This window comes from Saccopteryx leptura, chromosome 12 (assembly GCF_036850995.1).
Source record: "Saccopteryx leptura isolate mSacLep1 chromosome 12, mSacLep1_pri_phased_curated, whole genome shotgun sequence".
NCBI lineage: Eukaryota > Metazoa > Chordata > Mammalia > Chiroptera > Emballonuridae > Saccopteryx > Saccopteryx leptura.
The window spans coordinates 20,059,786-20,083,297 of record NC_089514.1 but is presented as its reverse complement, the minus strand read 5'-3'; the positions used below and the strand labels follow the sequence as shown (position 1 = coordinate 20,083,297).

General features: G+C 40.0%; 1 protein-coding gene across 2 annotated transcripts in view; it reads left to right on the top strand.

Annotated features, from left to right (window-relative positions):
• Positions 1 to 23,512, top strand: part of HDAC9 (histone deacetylase 9) — a 1,019,027-nt gene that overhangs the window by 810,234 nt on the left and 185,281 nt on the right. For both annotated transcript variants that reach the window (XM_066354134.1, XM_066354133.1), the window contains exon 23: positions 9,114 to 9,232. In XM_066354134.1, the coding sequence (XP_066210231.1) occupies positions 9,114 to 9,232 (119 nt within the window). The remainder of the gene's footprint in view (positions 1 to 9,113; positions 9,233 to 23,512) is intronic.

Here is a 23,512-nt window from a genome sequence, read left to right as displayed (position 1 = left end):
TCCCTATAGCCAGAGCGGTCCTATCCTGGGCTGAGCAAACCCAATGAGTGAGGAAGAGCGTATAGTGTGCACTCAGCACACACCGAGGGGAGCCATGGGAAATCACTAGCGTAGTTCCACTGAAGCGCAGCACGTGACTTAATGTCAAGTGCAACCAGTTCTTTGGCCATTGACTAGAGGTGAAATGAATCTAGAGATCTGATTCTAACTGAGGAGGTTCTGAATCTGAATCACATTTCTTGGAAAGTAATCCAGAACGGGATCCTTACTGTGTTTAGTGTCCAGTTGCGTGACATCTCCTTTTATTTTTATAAGCTCACTGCTCTCTCTAGCATGAGTCTCCCCTGGGAAGGGGGCATATAGAGAGGGAGGAGGAAGGTTGCTCTTCAAGAAACACATGAGAGAATTCCCAGAGGGCACGTGAAGATGACAAGGCATATATGCCACTATTATTGCCTCAGTGATCTGTTTACTAGCAACTAAATACATATGCAAACCATCAGTGGACCCTCTTTATCTTGTCTTATGATGTGGCCACTACTTTGGCCCTATGCCTCTCTATCGCTTAAGGTTACTTCCTTGCTTGGCGGAAGTACATGCCCACATAAATTATTCAGAAAGGGTGCTTTGCAACTAAATTTCTGAGTTCTTAAGTGTCTTAAAGTATTTGTATTTAAGTAACACACTTGATTGCTAGTATGTACTGGCTGGAAGTGGACTTAAAGTTTAAAAATCATTTCCCTCACAAAGTGTGGATGTTCATGATAGGACTTAGATGTCAGTCTCATTCTGTGTCTCTTTTGAGGATGACTTTTTTCCGTTTTTAAGGCTCTGTGGGGATTTGAAGTATTATTAGAATATGTCTAAGAGTATATATGTTTTTATGTACACAGCTTTGCATTGGTTAGACTAAATGCATCTGTAGAGTTGAATTCTTTTTCAGTTTCTGAAAGTTATTTTCTATTCTTAGATGAAAACTTCTTCTCCTTTCTTTCCCAGTGTTCTCGGGAACCCTGTTATCAAATAGAGGGCCTCTGCCTTGAGCTCTAGGTTTTCCCTATCTCACATATTTTATCCATCTGCCTCCTTTTATGAGGGATTACTTTAATTATATTTGCAGACCTTCTATTAATTTATGCAGTTGTAGTTTTTATCTTGAAGTGCTTCCCCTTACACTTCGTTCTTTCCATGAAAGCATGTCTGTGTTTAAAATCCCTTTGAGATTATTACTTCTGTTGCCTGAATTATCTCTGATCTTCCAGAGCTGTTTATATTTATTTATTTATTTATTTATTTTCTTTCTCTTCATCCTACTGGCTCTCCTTAGATGCTGGGAAATTCCTGCTTTGACACTAATATTTATGAAAGTAGTAACTGGTGTCATTTTCCCCTGTGGTAGTATAAACGGGCTAGTGGGGAGCACTCGGTCAGGTCAGCTGGTGTGGGACAGAGCATGTGGATGGCCACACCCCACTTTGGAGCGTGCATTCCAGAAGATGGCTCATAGTCTCTGAATCTCCTTAAATGATAAAATGAGGAAGGCTGTATTTTGGGGCAACAGTATCCACACTAGAAGCCTCGGCTTTCTCTTGCACATTCTTTTCTTGGGAGAGTCATCTGAATAATCTGCCTAGCATTAAACACTGGTTACCCACATAGAAGGAAGGCAGTTAAGGAGTTGAGGGTGTAGTTCTGGTCTTTTTAAACAACTAGCATTTTTTCACTTCCTTGTATTCAGTCCTGCCTCTTTTTCCTTTATTATACTTGCTTTTTCGGTTGGGGGGGGGGGTTCCATTGGGTGGAGTGTCCCTTATTTCTTCTGTGGTTCCATGAGATCATGTTCGGGGTGCTAGCTCTAGTTTTTGTAGCATTTCCACATCCATTTCCCTCTTCTGGAAATTTGTTTTGCTTGTTTGTTTGTTTGTTTTAAATCACTGTTTTTCACAATTCTTTCATTCTCTTGTATTATTGTTATACTTTTTGTATTCTGATACTCAGAAGCATTTAATTATAAAATACTATTGGATGTATAGAAAGGTTGTAAGACTAGCACAAAGTTTCTGTGTGCCCCCACTCACTGTTCCCTAATGTTAAAGACTTACATCGCTGTAGTACAGTTACCAAAGCTAAGCAATTAATAGTTGCACCGTCCTGTTAGCCTCACTGCAGAGTTTATATGGGACTGCGGTTTTTCTACTAGTTTTCTTGTTCCAAAATCCAATCCAGAACCTCACGTTGCCCTCACACGTCATGTCCACTTGTTCCCCCAATCTGTAGCAATGCCTTAGTCCTTCTTGGCCATGACTTTTAAAGTGTACTGGTCAGTTCTTTTGTTGAATGCCTCTTTTGACAAAATAGGGTCTGTCTGATGTTTTCTCATTGTTAGACTCGAGGTTCCATATTTTTAGCAAGAATGCTACGGAACTGATCTACCCTTCTTAGTGTATCCTACCAGGGATTATTATGTTGATATGTATTATCACTAGAGATAATACCCTTTATCACTATATTAAAGTGGTATCAGCAGGTTTTTCTTCATTGTAATGCTTCTCACTTTTTTGCTTTATAATACCATGGGAAAAATACTTTGGGATTATGTAAATATCATGTTTCTTCTTAAAGTTTGATCCCCTGATCTCAGCACCCCCCATGGCTTTCTGCTATATCAATTATATCTAATTCAAATAATGATTTACCATTTTATTTATTTTTTTGTAAGACATAGCTATTTCTTCCTTTCTTTATTTATTCTGTGATATTTAATCTCTGTGTAGACTCACAGATAATTTAACTTTCTGGATTATAGTCCATTGCTGTCATTATTTATTTATTTATTTATTTATTTTTATTTTTTTGGTACTTTTCTGAAGCTGGAAACAGGGAGAGACAGTCAGACAGACTCCCGCATGCGCCCAACCGGGATCCACCCGGCACGCCCACCAGGGGCGACGCTCTGCCCACCAGGGGGCGATGCTCTGCCCCTCTGGGGCGTCGCTCTGCCACGACCAGAGCCACAATAGCGCCTGGGGCAGAGGCCAAGGAGCCATCCCCAGCGCCCGGGCCATCTTTGCTCCAATGGAGCCTTGGCTGCGGGAGGGGAAGAGAGAGACAGAGAGGAAGGAGGGGGTGGGGGGGTGGAGAAGCAAATGGGCGCTTCTCCCATGTGCCCTGGCTGGGAATCGAACCCGGGTCCCCCGCACACCAGGCCGACGCTCTACCGCTGAGCCAACTGGCCAGGGCCATTATTTATTTTGTTCCACAAATTTTCTCAGCTTTGGCCAATGAGAGCTTGTTCACATTGGTTCATATTCCCTTCTGACCTGTCCCCATCCTTCTTTGAGCATTTCATTGTTTTCGGTCATGACATGATGTTCCGGAATGCCTTTTACTTCCCCTGATGCAGTCCTGCAATCAGCCCCTTCTCCAAGAATTAGGTCCTTTCACTGGAGATTGATATTAGAAAACAAGATTAGGGTACTGACTGCTATTAGCTACTGGGCTGTCACTGCTTTTAGGAAATACACACTAACCCATGTGTCCTCACAGAAGTTGTTTCTGTGTCTATTTACCTGTTACATAATATTTAATACCATGAGTTCATATACGTATTTGTATACATAGACTTTCCGTATTTGTATACATATACTTTTCTTTCAGTGGGATATTAGGAAAGATGAGGGGCATATAAATACTTTGTTTGCTATCTTAAACCAGAAAACACAACTGTTCAGAAACAAATTTTAGTTTATTTTATATTTATTTATTTATTTGTAATTTTATTTATTTATTTATAATTCTTCTGAAGTGAGAAGTGGGGAGACAGAGAGACAGACTCCTGCACGGGCCTGGCCAGGATCCACCCGGTAAGCCCACTAGGGGGCGATGCTCTCCTCTTCTGGGGCATTGTCTGTTGCAACTAGAGCCATTATAGTGTCTGAGGTGGAGGCCATGGAGCCATCCTCAGTGCCCAGGCCAACTTTGCTCCCATGGAGCCTTGGCTGTGGAGGGGGAGAGAGAGACAGAGAGAAAGGAGAGGAATAAGGGGGAGAAACAGATGGGTGCTTCTCCTGTGTGCCCTAGCCAGGAATTGAACCTAGGACATCCATCCACATGCTGGGCCAACGCTCTACACCTGAGCCAACCAGCCAGGGTCCAGACACAAATTTTAAATGAATGCATTTGAAGATTTGTTCTTTTTAAGAAAAATTACTCTGTTATTTTCCCACTTACACTCCCAAATCTTTCAGAAAGAAAAGATCTTTTGAATAAAGATCAAGCTAGACTGGCGTAGGTAGAACAGTGCAAGCACTCCCATACACATTACTGAAACCGTCGCCACAGTAAAGAGAAATGCAGAGGTGCCCGTTAGCACAAGTAGCCTGCGAGTCTCTCTTTTTTTTTTGCATTTTTCCGAAGCTGGAAACGGGAGGCAGTCAGACAGACTCCGCATGCGCCCAACCGGGATCCACCCGGTATGCCCACCAGGTCGCTCTGTTGCATCCAGAGCCATTCTAGCGCCTGAGGCAGAGCCCACAGAGCCATCCCCAGCGCCCGGGCCATCTTTGCTCCAATGGAGCCTCAGCTGCGGGAGGGGAGAGGGGAAGGGGTGGAGAAGCAGATGGGCGCTTCTCCTGTGTGCCCTGGCCGGGAATCGAACCTGGGACTCCTACACGCCAGGGTGATGCTCTACCACTGAGCCAACCGGCCAGGGCCAAGCCTGCCAGTCTCATAGAGAGATATGTGGAGTCTTCGTTTCATCAGTTTATCAGAAAACTGCCTGTGAAAGGGTTTAGTGTCAACAATAGGAAAATAAATGAGATTCGGTTCAAAATTTAGCACATCTTTAAGCCATAACAGTGTTTGCAACGTGGTAGACTCTCAGTATATGCTGGTTAAAATGAATGAATAAGCCCTGGCTGGTGGCCCAGTACATAGAGCATCCTTCCAGAGCATGGAGGTCGCCGGCCGGATCCTGTGGTTGCTAAGTGGACACTGAAGTCACTGGTAAGAGCCCAGATCAGTGCACAAATGAGAAGCAAGCAATGGGTGCACAACTAAATGGAACAAGTTGATACTTCTCTTATTCTTTCTCCCTTCCTCATTCTCAAAGAAAAAAAAATGAATGAATGAATCCAACCAGTATTACCACTGATAAGCAATACCACAAAGTTCTTTAATACAGAGCAATACGTTGTCAAACAGCATCACACAGCTCATACAACCATGCATCACTAATTTATCCACAAACACATACCACTCAGACACAATTCTAAGCATGTGTATCTTTAAATGGAAGTACTTTATCACATAATATATTTTTCCCCGTTTTATAACTTTTAAAAGGTTTTTGGAATGGATTCAAATGTATAGGATTAGCCCTGTAAGATGGAACATTTTGAAAGTCTTGAGTGATACAGTAATAGCTATATTGTTTGTGAATTCAGGAATGACAAACATAACAAATGTGGTGTCTGCTTCAAACAGAAACTAGTGGAATCTGTATATTTGGAGATATGTGGCATAAATAGATGTATTTCCCTGTAAGTCAGTAAGAAGTCTTTTATTAACAAAATTCATTGGAATGAAACCCGACTCTATTCCATATGAAATTTCCCATTGCAGACCGAATTTCTACTAGTGTGCTTTAAAGTTAAAGTAAAATTTTGGCAAAGCTGATATTTATAAAAATACTTTTATGGGGGAAATGATTTGCATTTTATTCTTTCTTACTTTATGCCTTCATGTTGATGGACTATATCAGGGGTCCCCAAACTACGGCCTGGCCCGTGGGGGCATGCAGCCCCCTAAGGCCATTTATCAGCCCCCACCGCACCTCCGGAAGGGACACCTCTTTCATTGGTGGTCAGTGAGAGGAGCATAGTTCCCATGGAAATACTGGTCAGTTTGTTGATTGATTTAAAATTACTTGTTCTTTATTTTAAATATTGTATTTGTTCCCGTTTCTTTTTTTTACTTTAAAATAAGGTATGTGCAGTGTGCATAGGGTTTTGTTGATAGTTTTTTTTATAGTCCGGCCCTCCAACGATCTGAGGGACAGTGAACTAGCCCCCTGTGTAAAAAGTTTGGAGACCCTGGACTATATCATTTAATACCTTCCTGTAAAAAAATATTTGTAGGAGCTACTGTTGTTTTCTGATATTTCAAATGTCTGAAACTCTGTCGTTCTGTTCTCAGTTTTGATTGGCAGTTTGAATGGATATGAGATTTTAAATTTAAAAAGAAATGTCCCTTAGACTTTCATATGTTGATATCCTTAATGGGTCCTTTAAGTCCTTATCTATTCCTGTCAATTATCCATGTCTCTGTTTTGTGCTGAACTTTCTGAGAGAACTTGTCAGCTTTCTCAGCAAAGGAGGCTACTGTGCATTTTGTGTCCTGTTTCTTTTTTATTTTAATAGCATCCTCTTTATTTCATAGATGTACAGTCATCCATGGTCCATGGGACATTGGGTCCAGGACCACTGTGGAAACCAAAATCTGTGGATGTTCAAGTCACTTAAATAAAATGGCGTAGTATTTGCATGTAACCTATATATATCTTCTCTTGTACTTATATCATCTCTAGATTATTTATAATACCGAATACTGCAATTGCTAGGTACATAGTTGTTAACCTGTATTGTTAGGGGAGTAATGACAAGGAAAATGTCTGTACATGTTCAGTACACAGGCAACCATTTGTAGGCCTAAGTACATAGAGATGTCAACAACAATGCAGCATTGTTTTCGAATATTTTCAATCGCCATCATCTTTGGTTGAACCCATGGAGGCTGACCCCACAGGTATGGAGAGGCAACCGTGCCATTTTGTGTTTATGAGGATAATACTGGTGTTTGTAATTATAGTCTCTGGGCTGCATTCTCTGAGGTTTTCTGAGTTCCCTTTCTTTTACTTATTTGTTTATATGCCAGTTTTGTTGTCATTCAGGCCAGGAGCTTTCTTAAACCAGTGCATCCTGTTGGAGAAGGGGGCACAGAAAGGCAGTTGGGAGCTTTGTATGCCTGACTGGGGAATTCACCAGGACGATTGAGGCAGACACCTGACTATTGGTCTGAGTGGGTCATGAGGGTCAGTCTCTTTAGGTGTTTTCTTTTTTGTTCAGTTCGTTTCTCCAGGAAGAGAGAGAAAAGTAGCTCGCTTTTTGTGACTTTGTCACTGTAGCCATGTTTGTGTTTTAGCCTTCCTCTGTGTATATCAGCATTGTGTTTTCAAAATTCTAAAATTGTGTTGGCAATCCTTTTCTCCTATGTCTCCTGTCCTGTCTTTGTCCTTCGGTAATATATACATATATATATATTTCATGTCCATATGCAAAGTGGAGAAGGTAGTAAGTGAGCTGTACCTTGAAGAATGCTTATCTTCCATCGGTCTTCCAAGTGCAGATTGGTTGGGGAGACAAAAAGGGAGAGAAACCTCTAAACAGAAGGGAAGGAGATGCAAAGGGAGTTATATACTATGATGCATATGATTGGATGGACAGCCTTGTTCGTTCAGCTACTCATACTTTCCTAAGAGTATTGTTCTCTAAGGGAATATATGGTATTAATCATCTTATTTAGATAGAATACCTTTATAACATACTCTTGATTCTTTGAGACAACTTATTCCAATATGTAACATCCCAACATACATCACATGGCTATTTTACTCATGCGAAAAGTAGCAAATGGATAATATGTAATACTTTAATGAAAATTATAATTTAAGAGTTGGTATTATTAGGAAGGAAAAGAATTGGGGAGACCACTCCTAATAATGTAGCTGTATTAGGGATTTTTAATTTTATGAGAGAACAAAATGAGGAAATTGGACATAGGAAACAAAATTATGTTCTGACATAGTTTCACTGATGGGCCAATTCAGATATAAGTGGCTTTCCAGTTGTTGGAAGGACTTCACAGAAGTCACTTACATGTACATTTATGAGTTTGAAGGATTGAGCTTTTATACTTTAAAACAGTGGAGGTATGGAAAACATTTTATTCATTTATTTCTCCATCAAGGTAAGTGTCAAATAAGTAGTTTTTATTTTGTAACTTCAACTTCTTGTTTGTGTGCAAAAATTTATTGACTACCAAATGAATATTATTATGGGAAATTTGCAAATAGAAAAAAATAAAATAAAATAACTCAATTGTGTCACTTCTCAAGAATAACTATTTTGATATTTGATTCAGTCCTTTTCTTTCCAAACACACACTAGAGACATGACTACGTTTTTAAATTTCCTGTTATGCAGTTTCCCCATTTCGTTATATTCGCTTTGAGAGTTTGAATTCTAATGATGGCACACTGGTCTTGAAGCCTTCATTCCAAAACCCTGATAGTCTTATAAAGCCGAATAACATCTCCCAGTCATTCTCTCTCCAGCCCAGCCCCGGGGGGGGGGGGGGGGGGGGGGGGGGGTTGTGCTCACTGCTCACGTGTCTGAAACGGTCCCGCAGATGCTGCTGTCATAGATGAGGCTGCCACATTCCTGGTGTCTCTGACCTCGGACTCACTTAACATTATAGTCTGGATTCCATTAAAGGAATTTCATGTTTTTCCTTTGCAAGAGTCACCCCCTACCACGACAACTACTTTAAAATGTTTTGTGTGTTTTTTTTTCAGTTGGAAAAGCAACTTTTTTCCCCAAAAGAAATTTATAGTTCAGATTTATACCAAGTTCTCGCTAACTGGAGCAAGCCAGGTTTTCACTAAAGCCTCAGCTTTCCTCTGTAAAACATGAGTCACTCCCTTGGAAGAAGCAGCTTTTTACAGGCAGTGGGATAAAACAGCCGCAGATGTGCACGGAAAATGATGGGCTTAAGAATGTACCTGCGAAGCATTTTTTTTTTTTTTTTTTTTAATTTGGAGGAAAAAAAGGATGAAAGAAAAAAGACTAAACTGCGATGCTAAACTAAGGGTGACGCAGTAGAAAGGAAATGATAAGTTTTTGATCCGTTTCAACCAGCGTTTTCTTTCCCCCTTTTCTTTATTCTTGGGAAGTTCTTGAGACCGTGCCAAGTCTTTCTCACTGCACAATTTTTAAAGGTATTCGCCATTCCCCTGTGTAACTGGTTGCCTTTTTTTTTTTTTTTTTACTGTGCAGGACTGTAGTGACGCCTGTGGCCAAAGAGTTTGATCCAGACATGGTCCTAGTTTCCGCTGGATTTGATGCGTTAGAAGGCCACGCCCCTCCTCTGGGGGGATACAAAGTGACAGCAAAATGTAAGTATGTCCTTCAGGGCTTTATGAACTGCTATGACATAATAACATCCTTTGGGTCTTTAAAATAGCACCTTTTGCACATGTCTAGTAAAGTTAGGTGAGACTTTTGAAAATGATTCAGGTGGTGTTTACTGCTCTGTCCGATTCATCTCTTTGTAGAAATTGGCCTTCAAGAAAAACAAAGTTAATTTGTTTCCTTTGGTGGGCTTGGGGGGACAATTCAGAACCTTTATGTTTTTCGGGTGTCCCATGTTGCTCTTTAAAGGCAGACGTGATCGGGCCTCTGTTTAAAATAGATTGAGTGACTTGAAAGGTCATGAGTCTAGAAAAGCTACTGGACTTTTTACATGCAGAATAGAAGTTACTGCTTTTATTCCATTGTACATGGAGGGGAAAAAAAGCTATTTCCCAACAATACTGGGCTGTTTGGGTTTGAATACAAATGTGGTTCCCTGTGCTCAGAGGCTTTGTACATGCCTGTGGGCAATGTTCAGGATCTTCTGTTGTATTGCAAAGAATAATTTCTTGGCTATATTCCTTAGTAAGTAGACACCAAATGAGCAAATGAATTTTGTGTTATAGTGCATTTGATTGATGTGACAGTGCAATTTGGCTAGGAAGCCTCTTGCTTTAAGAAGACTTTCTGTGTTGTCTGCGTGTGAAAACAAGGCATATGCACAGTCCACACACACACACACAAATGTTTACAAGCCCTCTGGATATCTATTAAAAAAAGAAGAAGAAAGAAAAATTACACAAAGAATAGGATCCATCACTGTTTTTATAGAGGGTGGGAAGGGGGGTTTGAAAACAAATCAAAAACAACCCAAATAGTTTTAAGTGAGAGAGATGATTTTGGATCAAGCATGTTTTATTAATTTGAAAAGAACCAAAGAACCAGCATCATGCCAACCTTTGTTTTTAGTTGGCATCTCATGTGAGAGAGTTTTCTAAACTCTAATTGTTCCAGTAACATTGTTAGGTAGTAGCTATTTTTAACATCTATTATTTACCCAGGGTTCCTCGTGCCTTGTTGTCTATTGAAAACATATTAAAAGAAACAACTATACAGACACAGACAAAACTGATTCACAATTTTGGTATAATGTAACAGAAAGGTGTTCCATCACATCAAATGTTTTTATACCTCTTTTACTTTCTTCATGGAATGCCACTGAAACGGAAGTCAATCTTTCTACTAGTCTATACTTCATTTGAGTCAAAATTGGTGAATAGGTGAATAAGTTAGTCTATATTAAAAAGAGAGAGAGAGAGAGAGAGCTTATGCTCCTACATGAGAGAAACCCAAATGACAGAAAACACATGGAACAAAGATGGAAATCCAGAAAAGGTGTTCCTTGTTATTAAATCCAAGAATCTCCCTCAGGAGGCAGAAATATCAAAGGAATATCTATATTTGGGTCTTTCTCTTTGCCAAGGAGGCAAGTTGTAGCATGTCTTAAAATCAGCTAGAAGGAATTAATCTTTTTGTTTGCTTATTTATCCATGGGTATTATTTTCCAACTCAAGTTCAAATATCAAATGCCATTTTTGAAGGTAGAGTAAAAAGTAATAGCAGCATGGTTCCTTTTGGTCATAGGTAGACATAAGAAACATGGTTTCTACCTCTTGTTAGCTTCAGTACAATACACCAAGGCTTTCCTTATGTTGTGTTTCTGTATCCATTTGGGGGAACATTCTTCATGGCTTTCTCTGCCAGGATGAGTTTGTCTATAATCTCTCCAACTTCCCACACTTTTCAATCTATTTCTTCTCTTCTGGGATATTTTTCTGCTAAACAGATTATATGGTTCCTTACTGGGTGATTTGTTTACTAAGAAAAACAGACATAAATTTTAAGTGATTTAATAACTGGCCATTTCTTAAGTACTTGTAGTTAATAAGGAAAAGATATACAATGAGGAGAATCTTAGAATGCAAGGAGATGTAGCAGAGGCTAGCTCAAACAGTGCACATAATTTATACATGAGAAAACTAATTTGAATCACCATATGAAATAACTGGGGTTAAAACCAAAGTGTTTATGCCGAATTTGTAGTTAGATAAATTTCATCAGGCTTTTACCAGATATTCTCACTAGAGAGAAAAATGTTTTATAAAAAGCATGAGATCCAAGAACTTTGATGCACCCTGTAGAGGCCATTTTGGTGCCTAAGACCCTTAACTTTTCAAGCACAGTCTGGGATAAGACACTGCCTAGTCCCATGATACTTATGTGAAAAACCACAGAGCATCCGGGCAACTGTTTGTATATATCATCTCATGCAGGCCTGAGTTTGTATTTTCTAGAGACATGGCCACGTGAACTGGGTAGAGATGAGCATTACTGGTGGCTGTGTAATTATTCCCCAAATATCTCACATCTTGGGTCTTTTTGTTCTCTTTCTAACACCTGACAGATGCATTTATATTGCTTTGGTCTGAAAGTTCTGTACAGGCCAATCATATTGGGCCTTCGCTGTTCCAGGCCACAATTCATCCTCCGTTTGAGGGGAGTGCAAAATGGGGCTAGAAATGGGCTAAATCTAAAAGTAGGAAATTAGAAACAAGTGATGTTTTCCATTCTGAAAAAACTCACCCTAGCCTCAAGTAAAATGTTTAAGAACTATAGAGAGTGGTTTTGCGATCATGTCAGAGGAGCTAAAATAAAATTTTGTTGTCTTAGCACATTGAATTAATATATTAAAACATAATTTTCTTTGATAGGAAAGGTTAAAGTCAAAACAACTAGTTTTTGCTTGTTTTTAAATACCTAATTAGCTAGCTGATTTTTAAAGGAATTGTTTGATAATAACTATGACAAAAGTTTTAGTCCAAATACAGAAGTGATTTGAGATTAAAGTAATTTGAAATTAGTTCTTAGCTAGTAGTATTTTTTTCTCTCTCTTCTCTCATTTCTTTACATATTAAGTGTTCTTTGCTGTGAAACTACAACAAAAATATTCAGATTTGTTTCTGCTAAAGTTTTAAATAAATTATCTGAATTAGTTGTTTGAAATCTATGCCCCTTATTCAATTAACCAGCAAGATTAAGCGCAAGAGGAAAAGAATAAGTATCTTTGTGTTCTACCCTAAGTCCTACCTCAAACTTTACCTTGGAGTTATCAGTTATCTTTTTGAATACTCTCATTTTGATCTGATTGTCTTCAGGTTACAGTTTAAGAAGGTTGGCATGACAACTAAGTACCATGTTCAAACAATAAAATGGAATAAAATCAATTTACCATATTGCAGCACCCCCTGGCTTTACTGTGCTGTTATTGTTAATAAATATATAATAAAGGTTTTTTACTTGAAATTCATTTTACAAAACAGTATTTTTTTTTCTTTATATTCAACATTGGTTTCAGGTAGTGAATGCATCTGTGCAAATTGCTTTTCTCATGTGAATAAAAATTTTCCTTTCACTGAAGTAATGCAAAAGTCATTGTAAGATGATAGCCACATCTGATTTAGAAATGTTTCTTTAATAAACATGAAGTAGTTTTATAGTTCTTGAGATAGAAACTATTTCCCTCTGCAAATACACAAGTTGGATTTTGACAAGTAAAAAAATAGCTAGTAGGGCCCTGGCCGGTTGGCTCAGTGGTAGAGCGTCACCCTGGCATGCAAGGGGTCCCGGGTTCGATTCCCGGCCAGGGCACACAGGAGAAGCGCCCATCTGCTTCTCCACCCCTCCCCCTCTCCTTCCTCTCTGTCTCTCTCTTCCCCTCCCGCAGCCAAGGCTCCATTGGAGCAAAGATGGCCCGGGCCCTGGGGATGGCTCCTTGGCCTCTGCCCCAGGCGCTAGAGTGGCTCTGGTCGCAACAGAGCGACGCCCCAGAGGGGCAGAGCATCGCCCCCTGGTGGGCAGAGCATCGCCCCTGGTGGGCGTGCCGGGTGGATCCCGGTCGGGCGCATGCGGGAGTCTGTCTGACTGTCTCTCCCCGTTTCCAGCTTCGGAAAAATACAAAAAAAAAAAATAGCTAGTAGTTGGAGGAAATGTCGAATAATGTATCTGAGAGTCCTGAATTACCATCTTCACTTGGCAGAATGTTTTGTCCTCTTCGGTGCTCCTCCTACTCCCTCTTTTACCCTGTGGTTGTGTGTCTGACAGGGAGAGAGCACTGTTGTGGGACAGGTACAGATGAATCCGCACTTAACTGCAACTTACTCCTGGGGAAGTACAAAAATCCCTTGATTAGTTAATCCTCCAAAAATAAATCTCTAAGAAGTCTAAGTGCTAAACCAGTCAACAAACAAGTGCCAATAAATAAACCTTGTTAAACAAATGAGCGTGTTGGTGTACTTCATCTGCTAACGCGATATATATGCTAACAAACTTCATTAATTCTACCATTTAGAATTGGCAGCAGCTAAATATTTTTATTATATTAACTCCAAGTCTTTTGTTTATAAAAGAAATAAAAATCACTGCCCCTGAGTTCTATTTGCCTTTCCCTCCTATACAAGGTCATAATTTGTGTTTCTTCCAGTATACACACATACACACCATACAATATCATTTTAGTGAGTTTGGTTTCCAATTTGCCATCTATCGCAGGGGTCCCCAAACTACAGCCCGCGGGTCGCATGCCGCCCCCTGAGGCCATTTATCTGGCCCCTGCCGCACTTCCAGAAGGGGCATCTTTTTTATTGGTGGTCAGTGAGAGGAGCACATTGACCATCTCATTAGCCGAAAGCAGGCCCATAGTTCTCGTTGAAATACTGGTCAGTTTGTTGATTTAAATTTACTTGTTCTTTATTTTAAATATTGTATTTGTTCCCATTTTGGTTTTTTACTTTAAAATAAGATATATGCAGTGTGCATAAGGATTTGTTCATAGTTTGTTTTTTTTTATAGTCCGGCCCTCCAACGGTCTGAGGGACAGTGAACTGGCCCCTTGTGTAAAAATTTTGAGGACCCCTGGTCTATAGCAAAAGTTAAATTATTGTTCTATACAGATACTTTATGGAACTTACTTGTTTTGCTTTTAATATCTTTGTTTTGACATATACTCAAGAACGTTTATATATCCTTTTACTTTCTATAGATTAGGCCACTATGGACATATACTATTATGTATTTTGTCTGTCCTCCCATTAGTGGACTGCTGAGTTGTTTTTGGTTTTCACTATTGTAAGCAATGGTGAAGTGAGCACCGTTTCACGGGGTTGTTTTTTTCTTTTTGCCTGTTTTGGTCAGGTTGGGCTTCCGTTCCTTTTTCAGCATGTAGCAAATGAAAACACGGAGAGGGCCAGCTAAACAAGGAAGGAATGCCTTCTCCCTTCCTTAGCTACTCCTCAAAGCGCAGCAGTCCACATCCCTTGTGTCTCACAAACACATACACCCGTCCAACGAATCTTTCCTTTTCTCTTTACCATTTTACATGTTGTATATCGCACCCCTTCTCTTCCCTAAAGTGGTCAGAGAGCGTTTTGTTGTGTACTAATGTTCTTCAGGTCCCATCCAAACCTCAAGGGAAGAAAACGGGCTGGATAGAAGTCATGGGATAGAGCGATAAAAATTCGTATTTTAAGGTGTTTTCAAGCAGTACTTTGGGAATTAAATTTAAATGGAAAAGATGATTTTCTCCTCCAAGCCAATTTGGTTGGCTTTACGCTCAGTGACTATGGAGGGCAGTGGGCACCTGAGGTTGGCAGCACCGTCTGGTTGTGCAGCAGGTAAGTGATAACCCTGTCAAGGGCTCTTAGAATGATCACAGGGCTGCCACTCAACCTCCTCAAGATGGATTTCTTGACCCTAAAGTGAACACTAATTTCATCCCGGCATGTTACTGTTATTGATGATGGAGTAAAGATGCCTGAAGGTATACTCTGTGCTAGGCACTATATGCAGGACTTTTCTGCGTAACTCATTTTGTAGTTTACGATTAAATGAGATAATACATATAGAGCAGCCTTTTCTTGTATGTTTTTATTATTATAATTCTTGTATCTCCTCATTACCCTGAAGTCACTAAAGAAGATTGGGCAGTTATTTGCATTTCCAAATTTTTAACAAATAACAGAAAAATTAAGTGGCTCACTCAATCACAGCACTGAAGAATAACCAAACCACAACTTGATCTCATGTCTTTTAACATAGTTCCCATTTGGCTCTACAGGTATTAAAAAATATCCCAAAATAAATGAGTAGAGTTTTTAATTTCTGTATGAGGCTATTCTGAATTGTAAAAATATGAACAATAAAAGGAAATTTCCCCAACACTTAATTACTTATCTGAATAAAGTTCCCCATGTCAGAGAAAGTAAGAAGAGCTTTTTAAATATATATGAGAGCTTATCAGTTTGCAAATTATATTTGCTGTTTGTCATGGATGGTTCTGCAGAAGAACCAGTCAGGGACTTAGTCTTTGCCTCAAAATTTTAGCCTTTGGCTAAAAATGTTCACATACCAGTAGTCTCTTTGTACTTATAGGCAAGTATGAGGCCCCCTGCAAAGGCAGGAGAAAGTGGATTTGTAGGACATTTACTTTTATAAATATAAATATATTTATGCAGCATCATTTTCTTATACAGATGCAATGGCCAACCTAAAGAAGAAACGTAGCTAATTAAGGAAGAAAAAATCTTGATGTATAAAAAAAATAACAAAGCTTAGATTTGGGGATGCTTTGATTTTGAAATGACAGCCAAAAGATTTATTCATTGAGTGCTCCGTGTTTTACTATTACCCTGCCTTCATTTTCTCGTTCAATTGCCTGTTTCCTCACAGCACATGACAACTCAGATACCAAATTGTAGGAGAATATTTTCCATCTGCCCTGCTCAGTTACTGATGTCATGAAACAATCCTTAGGCCGGGATGACTACTACTTAACTTTGAAGAGTGAAATTACTCTAACTGTACCATAACTGGGGCCAGATCAACATTGCTTTTGAAAAGAAAATACATAAGCAGAGTTTGCCCTGAGGGAGGATGCCAGCTGCAACCGTGGGGCCAAATGTGTCCTGAATTTCATTGAGGCAAACATGCACTTTTCCATATTTGAACAAGTCTGAATTGGGATGCCGCTTACATGTGACGACATTGAGTTGTTGAATTAGCAATATCCTTTTTATTTTCATAGTAGTATATTAAAAAATGGTCACAATTATTTTGTGCTGTACTTGATGACAGCTTAGGTTTCAAGAAATAGAGTATTTTACTATTTGAAACGTTGTTTTTAAAGTACCAGTCAAAGGCCATAACTAAAAGTGTAGCTTAGCTTTCTATGTTATATTTTCTCACCTGGCTTCAAATAATGTAATAGAATCCCAAGAAAGTAAAAATTTAAATAGTAATACAAACAAACAAAAAGCGTTATCAGGCAGATTTTAGATGGTGCAATTCCTTAATGTAACAAAAACTGTCCTTCCTTGGCCTAAAATCTCTGTGACCATCAGTACTGACGCTCTATTCTAGGGGTCCCCAAACTTTTTACACAGGGGACCAGTTCACTGTCCCTCAGACCGTTGGAGGGCCGGACTATAAAAAAAAAAAACTATGAACAAATCCCTATGCACACTGCACAGATCTTATTTTAAAGTAAAAACAAAACAAAATGGGAACAAATACAGTATTTAAAATAAAGAACAAGTAAATTTAAATCAACAAACTGACCAGTATTTCAATGGGAACTATGGGCCTGCTTTTGGCTAATGAGATGGTCAATGTCCGGTTCCATATTTGTCACTGCTAGCCATAACAAGTGATATGACCTGCTTCCAGAGCCATAACTCGTGCGTGCTGCATCACCGGAAGTAGCACTGTACGTGAGCGATGTGGCGCTTTGCGGCGCCGCCACATACAGTACTCCAGGAGTGCTCCTCTCACTGACCGCCAATGAAAGAGGTGACCCTTCAAGAAGGGCAGCAGGGGCCGGATAAATGGCCTCAGGGGGCCGCATGCGGGCCTTAGTTTGGGGACCCCTGTTCTATTGTATGATCCCTCTAACTAAAATAATTGGTTTCTAGTTTTACAAATCAAATCAGCAGGAAGGAGAGTCAGAGAAATAATTTGTTACATCATAGGTCAGTGTAGTAGTGAACATATGGACCATAGCTGTGCGACTGAGAATGACCTTCCAGCACGTGTGGCTGATGAAGTGATCAAGGGAATGACGGGGAATGAATGTGTACTTTCCATTCACAGGAAATGTTTCTCATGCTCTTCTCATGGGCCAGGGAGTCTTTACGTTCTGGTACAGCGGTTTTCAAACCAGCAAGCGTCGGCATCACCTGGTGGCCTTGTTAGGCCTACTGGACTGGACCACGCTGTGACAATCTCTGGTTCCTTAGGTCTGGAGTCCGGCCTGAGGTTTGCATTCCCAAGTTCCCAGGTGATGCTGTTTTTCTTGGTCTAGGGACCAAATTTGGAGAACTACTGGACTAAGCGACAGAGAGAAAAGACACAGGACTTGGAGTTAGTTGGTCTGCAGTTTGGTTCTAATTGGCTACAAACTCACTTTTCAGCATCTTAATGTTCTTATTTCTCAAAGAGACATAATATAAATTATATCTGTTTTGGCTAAATATAGGGCTGTTATGTGAATTAAATGAACACATAAGCTGGGTTCAGAATTCATACGTCAAGACAGTTTTGCAATCTTGTATGAAAATAAGTGCTAATATTTTTAGTTGTTTTGAAATATTTAGCATATTTAAAGATATTTTAAAACATCCAAACTATTTGTATTGCGATATAATTGAGGTATAATATTATATTAATTTTGGGTGTATAGCATCACGATTTAATATTTATATATATTGTGAAATGATCACCAAAGTAGGTCTAGTTGACATTCACCACCACACATAGTTATAGGTTTTTTCTCTTGAGATGACAACTTTTAAGATCTTCTCTATTAGCACATTTGAAGTGTAGAATACAGCATTATTAACTCTAGCCACCGAGGTGTACATTACATCCCCAAGACTTATTCTAGAATTGGAAGTTTGTACTTCTTGTCCCCTACCTGTCCCCACCCCAACCCTGCCTCTGGGAAGCACCGGTCTTTTCTCTGTGTCTGTGAATTTGTTTTGTTGTTATTCTTCTAGGGAGATGGCTGGAACCTCACATATTTCTTCCTTTCCCCTGGCTTCTTCCAGCAGAAGCTCCAGGCTTGGCCCAGGTGACGCTGGGGCTCAGGGTCACAGATGCGTCACTAGGAATTGCAGTGATTATCTTAGCACCAGGTCTTACGATTCCAGGCAGTTATAGATAAGGAGACTGTTTTTTTGCCCAGTATTTCCCACAGGTAGTTTCATTTCCAAGAGCTTCCTCTTATCTCTTCACCCAACATCATTGTTGTTACTTCGCAGAGGACCATGAACTTTGCCGTATCCCATGGCTGCAGGAACTCTGTAGAAACGAGCTTTCCCTCGATCTCCCAATGTGATGCATTTGCAATCAAATTTGAAAAGTGACAAGACAGATGTATAATTTTTTTCCCAAGTTGTTTTTAAAATGCACTACTTGTCTTAAAGAGGTGTCTTCCATCTCTCACGGTCAACATATCACCAAACCTCAGTACCAGCTTGTTCTATAAGAAATTGTATAGAACTAACCAGATTATAAACTCAAATCTCCTCTTACTTTTTTCTCAAAACTTCAGGGTGGAACTTTTCATTCTAAATGAGTCCCATGTATAAAAGAGTATTTATTTTATTGAAGGAAGTAAAACAAATGCCCAGGGTTATGAAAATGCAGTTTGTAAAACTCCACTTTGATTACTGCATATTTTTCTCTTGTTCACCTTTTTTTTTTTTTTTCATGTATGCCTTATGTTTAGTCATCTAACAATGTAATCTATAGGTAAGGTCTTGATTCCCTGCTGTTTTTCTCTTACTTGGTAGAATTTTTCTATAAACTGGATAAAATTCCTAGTTCAGAAACAATTTGACCAGGTGATTGACTACTCCTGGCAGGTCACTTCTATGCCTAATATTCTCTTCTCGCAACCACAGCACACTCTGCCCTTCTCACCACACATGGCCTCTCTCCACTCTCCACCTGCCTTACCCTTCCCACCTTTGCCGACCATGCTCCAGCCTTGCAAATCTTTCTGTCTGTCTTACCGGCCAGACTCTCATCAGGGTCTTTGCAAAGGGTATTGCCTCTGTCTGGAATCCACTCTCCTTCAGTGTTCCGGAGATGTCTTCTCGGCCAAGATTGCACGTCAAAGATATTCTCTGACCACTGTTCCCACCCTCGGCCCCACCCCTCCCTGCAGGGGTCGTCAAACTTTTTATAAAAACCGCCCACTTTTGCAGTGCTGGTCAACCTGGTCCCTACCGTCCGTCCACTAGTGGCGTTCCAGCTTTCATGATGGACCAATCGCGGCGCTGTTTGGTTGCACGGTAGGGACCAGGTTGACCAGCACTGCAAAAGTAGGCGGTTTTTGTAAAAAGTTTGACGACCCCTGTAAGGGCTACTATGGATTGTCAACCATCATATCCCCAGGGGTTGAAACATCACCTCACTCCTTGTACAGGCTTAAAGGGTATTTATTGACTTTTAATTATTGAATGATTATTCTCTTTAAAAAGAAAAAGATCAAGTGGCCTAATTTAAAATATATTTAAGTTCTATAAAGTCAACCTATTTTTTTTTCTTTTGTTTGAAAAATGTGGTGCCTGGGTGTATATTCAAGATGTTTTCCTAAGTGTCTACGTTGTACTGTTTGTTGTTATGGGGCGGGGCGGGCCGGGGTGAGGGAAGGAGGAGAAAAGAAACAATATGCATTTGCCAAGCAGTTTTGTTTAGGTATAGTTTAAAAAGCAAGCTCTGGAATGTAACTTTCTAGATTCAATACTTGGCTCTGCCTGTGTGTGTGTGTGTGTGTGTGTGTGTGTGTGTGTGTGTGACCTTGGGCAACTTCCTTTAAGTTTAGTGGGACTGAATTTTCTAAATACAAATGGGATTTTCTATTTCATAGGTTTGTGAAGATTAAATAAAACAGCCCGTTTTCAACCTAAAGAGTGACAGTTAGTAAGCACTCAACAAATGTTAGCTGATATTAGGTAGTCTTAAATTTTTTCATGTGCCTTGGAAGTGCTCTGGCTTATAACAAGTTTAATGCACACATAGCATATTACTCCTGTTGGACTTGGACAGCTCTAGATCTGTGTCTTGATAATAACATATAACTGCCTGTCTTTTAAATGCTTCAAACTAATTTACAGACGAAAGCCATAATAATGAGCACTGTTAACAAAATGCATGAGTCCCTAGATTTTGAGGGATCACTTGTGTCGATGGAAACCATCGCCTAGACTTCTACTAGCCAAGCTCACATACATGCTAATAACATAGTAGAACAGGCTGGTAATATTTGGACATATAGAAGAATTCTTCATTTAGTGAGCATTTCCATACATCTCTAAACATTTTCATGTACAGAAAAAAAGAAGACCGTTCATATTCCTTAAGATAAAAATAAAACTGAAGCAACATTTTTGTTGACAATTGGAAATATATCACATACATGGTTATTGATTACCTTTTCAAAAACAGATTTTTTTTAGCACTATAAAGGAATTTTATTTTATGGTATAAAATACTGTGGTATAAAATACAAGATAATGTTCATTTTAAACAATTTATGGAAATTTACCTTTGATAGTGCTGTGATATAAAATTAAATAAGATTAAATAAGACAGAAATGAGAAAGCTAAAAGGATATTTGGGACAGTGATGAAAAGACAGAGGTCAGCGCAGGGCAACCAGGCATCTCGGCCAAGGTAGGATACTCGGGACTTAAGTTATTTGGCTGACCCTTACTTAACTCTAATAAGTGTAGAATATTTTGGCAAGTCTGTCTGATCTGGGTTTCATAGCATATATAGATATATTTTTTTTGTCACATCATCCAGCTCTTTTATTTTAACATATTCTTATTTTTAATTTATTTCATGAACATGGTTTCAAGGGTCCCACTCGATATAACACCCTCTACACTGCATCACACTCCTCGTGTCCCACGCAAGGTCTCTTTCCACCCCCATTTTCCCTCCTTTACCCCCCCCCCCAGCTTCCCCCTACCCTCTGGCGATTGCCACCCTGTTTTGGCTGTCTTTTTCACCTTCTTTGATCCCATCCCTTCTTCCCCCTTCCCTCTGACAGCAGCTGTCCATCTGTTCCCTGTGACCCTGCCTCTGTCTCTATTTTATTCCTCAGTTTATTGTGTTTATCGGATTCCACAAATAAGTGAGATCACATGGCATTTGTCTTTCTTTGTTATTTCACTCAGCATAATAATCACCAGGTCCATCCACGCTGTCATACCAGGTGAGGTTCTTTTTTACGGCCACTTGGTATTCCAGTGTGTATGTGGACCACACTCATCCACTGATGGACACAGGTTGTTTCCAAATCTTGGCTATTACAAACACTACTGCAATGAACATGGGGTTGCATGTCTTCTTTTGAATTAATGGTTTAGATTTCTTGGTATATATCCCCAGAAGTGGGATAGCTGGGTCATAAGGCAGTTCCGTTTTTCATTTTTTAGCATATATTTGTGTGTGTGCGTTTGTGCCGTTAAGGCAGCTCCAACACCTGGCAGCCCTGTGAGTGAGTGACATACACACTGTCCTGTCCTCCACAGTCCCGCTCAGCCCCTGTAGACTCGTGCCTGTGGCTGCTTTTATGGAGCCGATCCATCTCCTATTTGGTCTTCCTCTCTTCCTGCTGCCTTTTGTTTTTCCCCAGCGTTATCGTCTTTTCCCCAGAACCCTGCCTTCTCATGATGTGCCCGATGTAGGACAGCACATTCGTGCACTAAACACAATCCAGTCATCTCATTTAGAATCACTTATCTCAAGTTCACGAAGAGTTGCCAACTCTGTTCATTTGTTTGCAGTTTTCTGGATCTACTATAAACAGTTTTCTCTGATGTTGTTATTTCTAGTCAAAGATTTCTTCCCACAGCACTGCCCTTCTGCACAACATTTCCTTCCTGTTTGAGGGTAATTATCTAAATAAGGCGGACATCAGAGTCCCGAAAGTCACTTTATTGTCCAAGTAGCCGGCAGAGGGAATCATTTATTAAATGTAGCTCATTTCAGTAACTGACAGGCACATGAGGTGCCTAAAGAAAACAGAGAAGTGTCAGACTCCTTGGGAGGGTTCCAGGGATGGCTGTCTACTTCAAGAGCTCCAGGTTACTAAGGACCGTGATGGTTCGTGAAACTTTTCCCGTTGTTTTACTCAGCCGTCTCAGGAGGACTATTTGGCACCGGGGTGCAAAATGAGATCAGCAATTAGGAAAAGACACCAGTGCAGGCACTTGAAGAGTAAATCACTGAGTAACAGACGTCGTAGCTATTAAGTGCCAGCCAGAGTAATAGCCCAAGGTTGCGAGAGTCCGGCTTCTTAGCCCTTCCAGTGAGCCGGCTGCGGGAGCTCACGGCCTGACTGTCTCCTGAGAGCCGGTGGTCAAGTATTTGGCAAGAGGAAAGTCGATTGCAATCAACTCTCGATCCCAATAGAATAGATCACCCGAATATTTGGAAGTTTTAAAATCTAGAAACAGAAAACCCTTACACTGACCACAGCTCTCGATCTAGGGGCAGCCCTGGAGCCGCCTCCCGCATGGGGCAGAGACATTGGTTTTTATAACAGCCTGGCAGCTGTGTTTGTGAACGAATCTGTTCGTTCTGGTGGCAAAGAGGATAGCACTTCCAGCTGATCTGTTGGATGACTCCCACGTGGAGGTCAGAACTTCGTACTTGCAACCAAAGCCACAGTTTCCCCGCTCGATTCTCCTAGATATGATTACTCTTTTTTTTTTTTTTTTAACTTCTGTATAACAATCAAAAAGAGAGTAGAGAGGAACAAGGGGACACAGTGAGTATTAGAGTGGTGTATTGAAAATTACACTAGGAAGAAGAAGGCAACTGTTGTTGTTCTAATCTTCATGCACTAACTCTCTGTTTTAAAAAACTGATGTCTCCAGTCATCTGTAAAATGAAGTATTTAAACCAACTGGTAGGATGGTTGAAAATTCTCTATTTAGACTATAGCAAGAGTCCAAGCATTTGATAAGTGCTCATAATCTACAGAAAGCACATTCCATTTAATTTTTAAATTTTCATAGTAACACTCAACGCTCTAAGATAAGTAATATTGGTATGATTCCCATTTTACAGAGGAAGAAACTAAAACATAACAAATATGTATATAAGAAATGGCCTGATGTATGCAAGAGTTACAACTAGTAGTTCCTGAGTGGTCTGGCTTCAGAGCTGGTAAAAAGAACGTATCTTTCTGT